This window comes from Etheostoma cragini, chromosome 14 (genome assembly GCF_013103735.1).
Source record: "Etheostoma cragini isolate CJK2018 chromosome 14, CSU_Ecrag_1.0, whole genome shotgun sequence".
Taxonomy (NCBI): domain Eukaryota; kingdom Metazoa; phylum Chordata; class Actinopteri; order Perciformes; family Percidae; genus Etheostoma; species Etheostoma cragini.
Window position 1 is genome coordinate 14,571,257 of NC_048420.1, and position 13,370 is coordinate 14,584,626.

The window sequence follows — 13,370 nt, forward strand, 5'->3', positions numbered from 1 at the left end:
CATTAAAAGTTTTGTAAAAGTCATAGTATTGTATGTTGAAAAAAGTAATAGTATAGTATGTCAAAAAAGTGATGAAAAAGGTTTATTATAGTACATTAAAGAAATGTGTTGAAAAATTCTTAGTATAGTATGTTGAAAAAAGTAATAGTATAGTATGTCAAAAAAGTGATGAAAAAGGTTCATTATAGTACATTAAAGAAATGTGTTGAAAAAGTCATAGTATAGTATGTTTAAAAAAGTCATAGTATAGTATGTAAAAAAAGTGATGAAAAAGATTCAGTATGGTACATTAAAGAAAAGTGTTGTAAAAGTCATAGTATAGTGTGTTGAAAAAAGTAATAGTATAGTATGTCAAAAAAAATTGAAAAAGGTTCATTATAGTCCATTAAAGAAAAGTGTTGAAAAAGTCATAATATAGTGTGTTGAAAAAAGTAATAGTATAGTATGTCAAAAAAGTGATGAAAAGGTTCATTATAGTACATTAAAGAAAAGTGTTGTAAAAGTCATAGTATAGTGTGTTGATAAAAGTAATAGTATAGTATGTGAAAAAAAAGGATGAAAAAGGTTTATTATAGCACATTAAAGACATTTTTTGAAAAAGTCATAGTATAGTATGTTGAAAAAAGTAATAGTATAGTATGTATAAAAAGTGATGAAAAAGATTCAGTATGGTACATTAAAGAAAAGTGTTGTAAAAGTTATAGTATAGCATGTTGAAAAAAGTAACAGTATAGTGTGTTGAAAATAAGTGAGGTAAAAGTCATAATATAGCATGTGAAAAAAGTCTTAGTATTTTACGTCAAAAACATGATGAAAAAGGTTTACTATAGTCCTATATATTCCTATAGTACTATATATACTATAGTTACTAAAAGATCACAGTATAGTATGTTGAAAATAAGTGATGAAAAAGGTTTATTAAAGTACATTAAAGAAAATTGTTGAAGAAGTCATAGTGTAGTATGTTGAAAAAAGTAACAATATGGTATGTCAAAAAAGTGATCAAAAAGGTTTATTACAGCACATAAAGAAAAGTGTTAAAAAAGTCATAGTATAGTATGTTGAAAAAAGTAATAGTATAGTATAACAAAAAAGTGATGAAAAAGGTTCATTATAGTACATTAAAGAAAGGAGTTGGAAAAGTCATAGTATAGTGTTTTGAAAATAGTGATAAAAAATCACAGTATAGTATGTTGAAAAAGCCCTAATAGAATTTTTCAAAATATAGCATGTAAAAAAATGTCATAGTATAGTATGTTATACGTGATAGTATTGTATCTGGAATAAAATGATGAAAAATACGTAGTTTGCTATGTGGAAAAAGTGATAAAAATGTCATAGTATAGAATGTCGAAAAAGTGAAACATGGACATAGTATAGCATATTGATACAAATTATAAAAGCAGTAAAAAGTCATAGTATAAAATGTCGAAAAAAGTGATATAAAGTCGTGGTATACTTTGTGGAAAAAAGTGATAAAAGATCACAGTATAGTATGTTAAAAAATAAGTGAGGAAAAAGTCATAACATAGCATGTGAAAAAGTGAAAAAAGTAATAGTATTGTATGTCAAAAAATAATGAAAAAGGTATACTATAGTCTATTAAAGAAAAGTGTTGGAAAAGTATAGTATTTAGTCATAGTCATAGTCATAGTATAGTATTTTGAAAAAAGTAATAGTATATTATGTGAAAAAATTATGAAAAAGGTTTAATATAGTACATTAAGGAAAAGTGTTGAAAAAGTCATACTATAGTATGTTGAAAAAGCCCCAGTAGAACATTTAAAAAAAAATACCATGTATTGTAGTGTAAAAGTGTTGAAAAAGTCACAGTATATGTTGAAAATAGTGATGTAAAGTCATAGTATAGCATGTCGAAAAAAGCCTTGGTATGTCAAAAGAAGTGATAAAAAGTTAGAGTATAGTGTGTTGTAAAAAGTGATATATAATCATATACATATTGAAAAAAGTGAGGAGAAATGTTGAAAAAAGGTATTGGAAAAGTCATAGTACAGCATGTTGAAAAAGTGATAAAAAGCCATAGTACAGAATGTTGAACAAAGTAAAGAAACAGTCATAGAATAATGTTGAAAAAAGATGCATAGTCATGGTGAAGCACATTGAAAAATGTAACAAAAAGTCACAGTATAATATACCTTAGTGAGCTATTGCAAAGTGTCAAAGTTGAAAATAGCCATAGTATAGTATGTTGAAAAAGGTGATGAAAAGTTATAGTAAAGTATGTTGAAATAAAAGAGGCAAAAGTACAACATGTCGGGAAAAAAAAACATATGTTGAAAAATGTGATAAAAAAGTCATTATAGTATACCTTTAGGTCTGAATGTAATCTGGGATCTCAGTGAGCAAAGTCAAGCTCAAAGTGATGACATGTCCCTAAAAAGTCATAGCATGTTGAAAAAAAATTATAAAAATGTCATAGTATAGAATGTCGAAAAAGTGATGCATGGACATAATATAGCATATTGATACAAATTATAAAAAGCAATAAAAAGCCGTGGTATACTATGTCAAAAAAGTGAGGCAAAAGTCATAGTATAACATGTCAAAAAAGTGAAAAAAGTCATACTGTTGAATGTCAATAAAAGTGATATAAAGTCATAGTATACATTGAGGAAAAAGTAACAAAAGGTCATACTACAGTATGTTGAAAAAAGTGATGAAAAAGCCTTTGTATAGATTGTTGAAAAAAGTCATAGAATGAACATTTTGTATTATAGTATGAAGTGATTAAAAAGCCTTAGTATAGTATGTTGAAAAAAAGTGATGAAAAACTCCAAGTATAGATGGTTGAAAAAAGTTGAGGAAAAAGGAATAATATAGTACGTTAAAAAAAGTGTTAAATTATTCATAGTATAGTATGTAAAAAAAAAAAAAGAGCCATGGTATAGTATGTCAAAAAAGTGATAAAAACCAAGTTTAGTATCTGTTTATATGTATGTGCTGTGTGTCAAAAATAAAAAGTCAAGAAAAAGTAATTGTGTAGTATGTCAAAGAAATTCTGGAAAAACAATACAAACTCCACAGCCTGGATTGGTGATCGACCAAGAGCACGAGTCTGCAGTGCCTACTTGCTGGTCCTGATTGGAGCAGCGCTTACTACTCTGTCACCGTGCCACCAAACCATGCAGCGATGGTCGGGGCCCAGCATCTTAGGAGGTAAAGGGAAAAGCGCTAAATGGAGAAGAGGATGGAAATGGCAAAAACATGAGCCATCTCTCAGCAGAAGTGCCAAGAATTCCTGCTCATCGATGTTGATTATGTCCAAGGAACAAGCATACTAATTAAGTTGAAGAGTGGTATGTAAGAGATTGAAACTCTGATCCTCTTGCTCTGAAAACCAGAATCAACTTTGTTGAGGTACGGCTCTTCTAAGAAACCTGTCTCTAATCCCCACAACATAATGCCAGAGTACACAGTTCTATGTTCATCTAGGACACAAACTAATGAGCTCATCATTCTAGATCATTCTAGGTGCATGTTGATGCTCAGAAACATCTTAAACATTCAGGCAAGGTGTCCAAAGCACGTTGGTTGATTATGTTTAAGATGATGACCTTGTTACTCTTTGGGATTGAACCCACAACCTTTGGGTCTGAGGGCAAGTGAGCTATTGCAAGGTGATGACACTTCTCCAAAAAGTTATGTTAAAAAAAAAGTGATAAAAAAGTGATTGTATAATATGCTGTAAAAAGTGATAGTATAGTATGTCAATAAAAGCAAAGGTACAATATGTAAAAAACAATCATGTAAAGTCATTGTATTGTGTGTCTAAAAAAAGGGACAAAAAGTCATAGTATAGCATATCAAAAAAAGCCATTTTATAGAATGTTGAAAATGTGACAAAAAGTCATAGTATATAGTATGTTGAAAAAAATGTATGAAGTCATAGTACAATTTCTTTTACAGTGATAAAAAGTCATAGTATGTCAGAAAAAGTGATAGAAAGTCATAGAATAGCATGTCTAAAAAAGTGATGAAAAAATCATAGCATTATGTGTTGAAAAAAAGTGATAAAAGTCATAGTATAACATGTTGAAAAAAGCCTTAGTATAGTATGTCAAAAAAGTGATAAAAAGACATGGTATTGCATATTGTAAAAAGTAATAAAAAAGTCATAGTAGAGTATGCATGTGTCTGTCTTTGTGCGTATGTAATGATGTGATGTAATTTTGATTGCTGTCTTGGCCAGGTCTCCCTTGCAAAAGAGATTTTTAATCTCAATGGGTATAACCTGGTTAAATAAAGGATAAATCACGAAAAGCCATAGTCCAGAATGTCCAAAAAAGTGATAATAACATGAAAAGTTATAGTTAAGTAGGTCAAAATGAGTGAGGCAAAAGTCATAGTATAGCATCTCAAAAAAAGGGATAAAAAGTCATTGTATACTGTTTTGAAAATAGTGATAAAAATTCACAGTACAGCATCTGGAAAAACAGGGATGAAAAAATCGTAGTATAGTATGTTGAAAAAAGTGATTAAACGTCTTAGTGTAGTATGTCAAAAGTTGTCATAGTATGGTATGTACAGTGAAAAAGCCATTCAAAATTCATTTTGTAGTATGTAAAAGAAAAAAGGCACCAACTAGAATAGGATATGTTCCTATTTACATGTTGTGATTTGTCTAGTCACAACAAGGTATATATATATATATATATATATATATATATATATCTCATCAAGTCAATAAGTCATAGTGCAGATGAGAGCTATAGTCCTTTTTGTCTGCAGTAAATAAAGTTTCAGATTTAGATTTGTTTGATTCAGGTGCAGCAACATTCTCTTAGGGTCAAGTGGAATGTTCAAAGACAAGATGAACATGGTTTATTAATCACCTCCCTCAAGAATGTTTTAATTTTGAAATTAAAATTTTAAATTTTCACAATCCCAGACACAGTGCATAATGTTCCTTTAGCATCTTTGCATTTAAAATGAAAGTTAGGCATATAACTGGTGTATTTGTTTAAATTGACAGTAGTTGTGTATGTCTGGATCAGCCATTCACATTGGAATGGCTTTCAGTTACATTTCCATATTAATACAGACAAGTACCATTACTCAATCACATCTTGTTTCAGTCAAGTGTACACTGTTTGAAGGAGAATTCATACATGTAGCTCTGTTTGTGAATTTGGAGTGCTGTCAGTAGAGAGAAAAACAAAAACAAATCTGGGCTGCCTACACCGTGTTATCCTCCTGCTAGAGTTAGACCCCAACAAGCCTAAACAGGGCAAGTTTTAAACATGGTTTTAGCCTCTTGACATGTTCAAAATGTCATTGAAGGGATTCCTTCTGAGGAAATAAAGCAAACACACAGTCACACTCACACCAGACAGTCACCGGGGCGTGGCACTATCCCCACAGGGCAGGCACAGACACAGCCGTTCTGCTGCTGCACTGCTACACATGCTTCTTTCCTTTTGTAGCTCCTCTTTCGGATGTCACATTATGTCACAATGTCCACATGGACAGACTACATGAAGCAGAACACAGTGGGTCATCTGACCAATGCTTTTGGAAAACTTAAGGCTTTCTTCTTCATAAAACGTGTCGGACAGCATTACATTTTTGTATACATTTGTATTAATTTACATTAGGACAGTGTCTTTCAAAACATGACTTACGAAACATTGAAAAAAAAAAAAAAGTATCTATCGTTGTACCCAGCACTTCTGAAAATGCACTTCCAAATGTGTCTGTCCCCAGCATATTTCAAACCAAACTGATGCCCATGAATACCACAACTGTCACTTAAACCACAATACTTTCCCTTGTTACTTTTATCTCTTCTATTAAACATAATGTATTTATCTATAATATTATTCTAGTTTTATTTACGCCTCTTATTTTACTTTATCTATCTGTACTCTGCAATTAATGAGTGGAATCAATTTAAACCTTTTTAAGCCTTTAAAAACATCTTGTAGTGTACTGGGTCCCAGAAGGCCAAATAAGCAGGAGATAACAGTATTTTTCAGTTTTAATGTGGATCATTTCAGACTGTTTATTTAATGTCAAAATTCCTAAAGCTGCAGCAATATACAGCAATTATCAATTTTTAGATAAAAGTCAAATATAATAGTTAAATGTTTGATATTGTCTTATTTGGCCATAACGAAAACTTTAGCAAAACAGTTTTGAAACCCTGATATATGATAACATTTGAATAACTTGTCAAACCATAATTAAGGCAGTGGTCAACAATTTGTGTGTCAAAGCATCACAAGGCAAACTAATCAAAAAACAAATGTAGTCACAGAAAGCCAGAAATCAATATACATCATGCTTGAAAGCTTTACATTATAAGGAGCAAACTTGGGTCCGGGTGATCAAAAAGACAATTAGTAGTAAAAGTGTAGGTTGGAAACAATTTTATTTGATTTCTATTCAAGCAAACAAGCACTATCCAGACATAGAGTGAAGACATTTTAATTGTTCCAAACTGCAGTAGTAGACATTTGTACATGAAGTTTTTCAATAATACAATATGAAGAAGATTAAGAAACTGAATAGGATAGACATATTGGACAACACATTTGTAGTGAATAAGTAAAAGATTCTTTCAAAGTTGAAACTTTTATTACGCCTTCGGAACAAGACTTAAGTCAATTCTGACAGCTAGAATTGTAAAACACAAGAACCACATAAGCGAGAGAGAGGACAGATCTGAAATACATATACACTTTACATCCTTACAGGAAAAGACAGATCCTCCTAAAGCACACAATCTAAAATAAAAACACACCATCCTTGTTACTTGAAAGTAAAGTAGTGGAAATAGTTTCATCATTGTGCTGTGGCTTCAGAGTGGGGACACCACTGTTGGAAGTGTTGACAGAGGTGCATAGTTCCTTGTGTCAGTTTGAAATGTCTCGCTGTACATTTCATTAAGTGGAATGGCCAGCTGTACAATTTGTCCCGACCCCTCCTCAGAATTAATGCCATAGGGTATCTTTGACGTGATAGCCAGGCTTAATTTGAAGAGCACGTTACGCAGAGCCACACGGTATTCTTTTCTCACCAGACAGTAGATGACAGGGTTGAAGCAGCTACTGGTGAAAGCCAAGCAGTTGGCCAGAGGGAAAAAGTATGTTTGAGCCAAGTAGAATGAGGGGCTGATATCAACGATGTCAAGTTGGATCAGGACACCCCAAAGTGTGAGGATATTGTAGGGAAACCAGCAGACGCAGAATGATAGCACCACCACTGCCACAGACTTTGAAATATCAGCCTTTCGCTGAGAGCGGCCGCCCTTCAGTTTGTGCCGACAGAGGAAGCGCAGCAAAAGCAGGTAGGAGAGGATGATAATAGCGTAGGGCAGCAGAAATCCCAGTACCACACGCAGGAGCTGGTTCATTCCAAGCCAGGCTGTACCATCTGGGAAACGGAGCAAGCATGCTGTGTCGTTGCCACTGCCCACAAGTCTCAGGTCTGCGAACACAGCTCTGGGCGTTGCAGCAACAAGTGCTCCGGCCCAGATAAAAGCTGTGGTCACCGGATAAGTGCAAGATCTACTGCACAGGGAGGTGCTGGGTTTGAGAGCTGTAGCCACATAAAAGTACCGGGTCAAACTCATAGCTGTCAGGAAAAAACAGCTAGCAAAGACATTGAGCCCAGTGAGTAAGGACACAGCCTTGCATGTGGCCAAGCCAAAGGGCCAGCTGTAGTCCAGAGCAATGTCTATGGCCCAAAACGGCAAGACCAGGGAGAACAGCAAGTGAGCCAAAGCTAAGTTGAACACAAAGAAGTTGATGGTGCCTGTGGTGATGGTGTGAGTAGAATACAGCAGGAACATCACTAGCAGATTCCCCAACACTCCTGCTGTAGCCACAACAAAATACACTACAGAGATGACTATTCTTAGCCAAGGGGATCCATCATCATCAAGAATTTCCAGCCCATTGTCAGGGCTTGTGTTGTGGAAAATCAAATGGGAGTTATTACAGGATGGGCCTACATTGCAACCACTGATGATACTGTTGAAGAGCTCAAGAATGTTGAAGTCAATGTTTGACATTTTTCTACCCTGAAGGTAATCCTGAGGGTTAAGGTTGTCCAGCTGTTATTTTTATATTTATTTTCTGGTTGTCTGTTTATTAGCTGACAGTTGTTTATCCCTGCAAGGAAAGAGGAAATGATTATTACTTAATAGGTGCTGCAGTTTATGAGTAAATAAGTACATTAGCCTTGTCAGATAAACAAATTACACTTATGTGTTACCCACAGAGTTAGATAATGTAATTTAGATCTCAAAGAATTTATCTGAGCAGAAACATGAATATAAATAAGTGATTAAACTAATTTCACCCTTTGAAGTGGAAAAACCTGTCAAGACTCCTCCAGTCTATTGTTATTATGCAATCATATTTAATCAACATCAATATAATCCATATTGCAAACCATGATCATGTGTGTGACTAAACATTCAATGTATTGATATTGTTTATAGAAACAATATACATGTTTTATTTTTCACACATTAACATTTGGATCAAATCTGGGTAATTAAGAGGATAAATAGCAAGATTCAGGTGCACTCACTAAGGAACTTCTTTACTGTAGTTCAGATAATCTTATTCATTTCTTCTCAGGTCTTGAGTCAAAGTATTTAAACATAAATGTCTAAGTCAACAATTTACCAATAATTGGAAATTTTACTTTAACTGTATTAACCCAAAACTTATTTTTGAGCAAAAGGTAAAGAAAATTATTGGAACACCGACAAATTGCCTAATTTCTTTTATTTATTTATTTATGTCAGTACGTTTTCATTATCAAAATGTGTACAAGTCCCTTGAAAACCATCAGATCTAAGGCTGTAAACTTCAAAGACAATACATTTTGAAACAAAATGTGTAGCATACATTAGCTCAGGGGTATATTTCCACATATTTTTGAATTGTGATAAACAGTGTAATAAACAACCAAATCTAAACTCTTAATTTTAGTTAAAAGTAACAAAGAGATCTAGCACCCTGTGATTTGCTAGTTTTTCTTCTTTGGAATAACTCCTGTCAGACATAACAGTAAACTTAATATTCTTGCCTGTTCAAGGTAAAATCAACTTTAGCTGTTTGTCTAATTCTTATACATATAGGATCATAGCCATATGGGAAAAAAAACTCTTACCTGAATATCATAAAGGAGGTAAATATTCAGGTAGCAACAGCTTTCTTGTAGCCACCAGGTCTGCTGCACAACATGAGATTATCTCAAGGGTGGAAAACAACAACAGCAACACTGTGGATGTCACCCACACTAATTTCATGCTCCACCCCATCATATATTTCTCTCTGCATATTTCAGACTGGAAATGACCCATAATGGCACTACTGAAATACTAAAAAACAACACATTAAGGTGACATTTTATAGTAAAAAAGAACAATGAACCCAAATAAATGGCAGAATACCTTAAAGAGAAACAAATTATTTTTTTAATTCTGACAAACAGATCTTTCTTCTTGGATTCCTTGATTCAGATTTTTTTTCACTTCACCACATTGTTATCAAATTTTGTCAACAAAATGTTTTTGATTTGACAGTTTTTTTTTTTTTGGGTATTCCATAGTTTTCCTATAACCAGTAAGCATCCATGGTCTCTTGAACTCTTGAATGCATCATGCAGTTAAAAATACAGTAGGACAGTCAAAGCCATCCTGTCGGACTCACCTGTACAAAGCACTAAATGCTCTCTCTCTGCTGTCTGGTCTTACTTACTGTACTTTGACCCTTGTTCCTTCTTTCTTATTGTACCTACTCGCTGTTTTATGGAGAAGAACATATATTTGACTCTAGGGTTTGGTTTGGTTGTCTGATTTTATCTAGTTGTAAAGCACTTTGTAACATGTTTTGAAAAGTGCTACATGACAAAATGAACAAGTAAGAAATTTGCAAATTGGGTGCGTGTCCAGTTTTTTTTTGTTTGGGATATTTAATCCTGCTATCGTTTTTTATATTTTTTCAATGGAAAATCACAGTCTTGTTATTCTCTTATTATTCAACCATCCCTTTTTATAAGGTTTTTCCAAAAAGTGTTGTTTAGTCTTGACCAAAACATCAAATCTAGTTCAGGGTCTGTCAGGAAAGGTTGAAATAGGGCTTATCACGGTTTCCCCTAGCTGTCGATAAGTGGGCCAACGCATTTTTTGTCTCGGTGCATGCATTGTCTTAGTCTGGTGCGGCAGTGCTAGTTATCTTAGCGTAGTGAATGGAATCCTATGTTGCCAATTAACACGTTGTGAGTAAAGGTGAGCCAAAAAAAAAAACTGAATTACTTCTTGTGGCTTGCGTATTCACGAGTACAAATGGCAATGCATAGTAAGACTAGACGATTTCCTAGACCAATATTGACTTGGGACTATATTGGGTGGAAGCACAGACAATTTACTGAGACAAAATAATGTATTGGCCCACCTATCTACAGCTAACGGAGAATGTGATAAGCCCTATTTTAACAAACGGTGGCATGTTCCTTTAATTTATGTTTCAACATTTACACTTATTGATTACTATAACTTGCCTCTGCCCTAATTAAATAGAGCACATACTACAATTATTTCTCTAGGGAAAACAGTTCACATGGTTTCATAGGTTTAATTAGTCTTGCTGGGTCTTTGCGCAGAGGCTTCAGGTAACAATGTGCTTAACATATTGATGGTAGTGTTAAGGCAGTTGGACCTTATTGTACATGAAGTTGAAAAAATGAGTACACTGACAGAAAATAAAAATGTAGCAAAGACAATTTGATTTTTTTCTCTATTTATATGCGGGGCGTTGCTTCAAGATTAGATTGACCCGCAGAGATAATTCTTCATTATAAATCGTTGATAGTGGAAGGAACATCAGCAATGAATGACTAAATCAAGTTAGCTTGGAATAGGCGGAAGAGTGGGGTAGTTGATTAATGCTGGTCTGTCCAAACTGAGCCATCTTCATACACTAGCTGAACAAAACATGCGAGTGTTCATGCTGTCATTGGCAACAACATGCAAAACAATGGGTCAATTCCAAACTGAATGTTTTTCTCTGTTGCCCAGCTTTATCATGATGAAGGAAGAAACTGTCTAAATATTTCTACATTTTATTTAATAAACAGATGTTTTGATCAGATAAAGATCTTTGTTGCTTCTACAAACTGACAGATTTATTATTCCCTCATTTTAGCAGAGATGCAGATCTGTTAAATTTGCTCTTTTGGCATCCATCTTGTTCAGCATTGTGCTTTTTAACGGTAAGTTTGGCTTTTGACTCCCATTCAACCTTTTTTTAAATCAAGGCCATACTACAACTACTTGGACACAAACAAGAATTTGATATTTTAGTCTTCAACTCAAGCACCAACACAGAACACACATGCCTGAAAACAGCTAGCTTAGCTTAGAATGGAGACAGGGGAAACATCAGTTCCTTTATAACATTATGACTCTTTCCTGCAAGAACATTCTGAACATTATGAGTCAGGTGTGGGGTGTTCACAAATCATTTGATCACATACATAGATACATCCACACATACATACATTCAAACACACATATGTATACATGTATATACATATATACAGTGAGGAAAATAAGTATTTGAACACCCTGCTATTTTGCAAGTTCTTCCACTTAAAAATCATGGAGGGGTCTGAAAATGTCATCGTAGGTGTATGTCCACTGTGAGAGACGTAATCTAAAAACAAAAATCCAAAAATCACATTGTATGATTTTTTTTACTATTTACTTGTGTGATACAGCTGCAAATATGTATTTGAACACCTGTCTATCAGCTACAATTCTGACCCTCAAAGACCTGTTAGTCTGCCTTCAAAATGTCCACCTCCACTCCATTTAGCTATAACAAAACAGTAATTAAGACTTTTGTCTCCAAAGTTATACATTTTTTCTTTGGACCCTTGATATTTAAATGTTAAATGCAGTCTTATGTCAAATTAGTGATGCAAAGGCTATTCAGAAACAATGTAAAGGCCCCTTCACTTCTAAAACAATAACTGTAAATGTCAATAAATTACAAAAACTACCCAAAATGTTAAATAAAGACAAATACGGAAATTAAAACCAACACTCATGTCATAAATGTAGGATTTACTCATTGAAAGCACGAATGAGATCGTCCGATGTATCTGTTCCATTTTTAAAAATGGATTACATAGTTGGATTCATGCTACCACCATGACGCGTACATGAGCATGCCAGCTGAGTTGTGTTGCTTGCCATGGGGAATTAGCGAGGTCTGTGAAAAGTGTGAATTGTACAGTACAGTAGTGATGTGACTTTGTCGCCACCCTTTGTAAAAGGAAAAGTACAACACTTAACACACATCGTCAAGAGGAGGAGGCGGTCTGAAACAGGCTTCCTTAAATGTTTACAGCTCTCTTTGAAAGTGAGCCCTCTGGTGACAGATGTCTGACATTGCTCAGGGAAAGAATATATCATACATAAAAAAATAACACACACAAAGCCTTTATAGAAATAAAACTATATGAGCACATGCATACCTAAAAACAGGGACATTCTGTCAGAAATTACCTCACCCCCTTCAATGTGAACACTTATTTTCTACATCTTGACCTCTATGAGAGAATAGTTTGATTATAAAAAAAGCCCAATTATTCTGGAGACAAAGGCTTTCAAGGTTGGACCCACCTCAAATATTACTTCAGTTTTGTTGTTTATCTCCCATTTTATATGACTGAAAAGCAGAAAATTAAAATTAAAATCACATTATAAAAAGAATTCCAAATCAGATCTTTGCTTTAATTTTGAAGCAACTGGTCAAGGGTTGAAGAGTCCTTGCTTATCTAATTTGGACATAAGTATGTTCTCCCTGTATGTATGATGCTGTGGCTCCCTCATGTAGCCTGCATAATGTAGCCTACCACATTGTCAAAAACTGTAAGCAAAAGTCCTGCATTCAGACAGAAACATCACTAATGTTGCAGTTGGTAAAAATGTAGATAATTTCAACAACTTTGTATACTGCCTGGTAGCTTAAGCAATAATAATGTGACAATTTAGCCAATATTTTGCAATAATAATCTGAATCTGCAAAGTATGCCTTGTACAATACAAGTGGAGTCAAATACGTCAATATTGGCTTTCAAAACGTACAATAGCCTATTTGAGTAGAGTTAGCCCTCAAAATTGTACGATACTGAAGTAGGCTACGGTAGGCTACTACAATTTACATTCCACCACTGCTTATGTTGCCATTTGTATACCGCCAGGAATAGTCACGCGACATTGAAAGAATATCTGTAATGTGGTCTAAACCCTTAAACTAAAAGAATTTTACTTAAGGTTTTGCTTGAACTTTGTTTCCTGTATTCGCATCCTGTTCTATGCCTAA

At 34.0% G+C, this 13,370-nt stretch overlaps 1 protein-coding gene across 1 annotated transcript; it reads right to left on the reverse strand.

The window, feature by feature from the left end:
• Positions 1-6,381: 6,381 nt before the first annotated feature.
• LOC117956966 (relaxin-3 receptor 1-like) lies at positions 6,382-8,226 on the reverse strand. The gene has a single exon (XM_034892370.1). It carries the CDS (start codon positions 8,033-8,035, stop codon positions 6,821-6,823), a length of 1,215 nt encoding a protein of 404 aa, XP_034748261.1. The 5' UTR covers positions 8,036-8,226; the 3' UTR covers positions 6,382-6,820.
• Positions 8,227-13,370: the final 5,144 nt, after the last annotated feature.

Bases quoted from the DNA above. Each gene is read 5' to 3' on its own strand.
- LOC117956966 (XM_034892370.1), bottom strand. From the start codon at position 8,035: ATGTCAAACATTGACTTCAACATTCTTGAGCTCTTCAACAGTATCATC.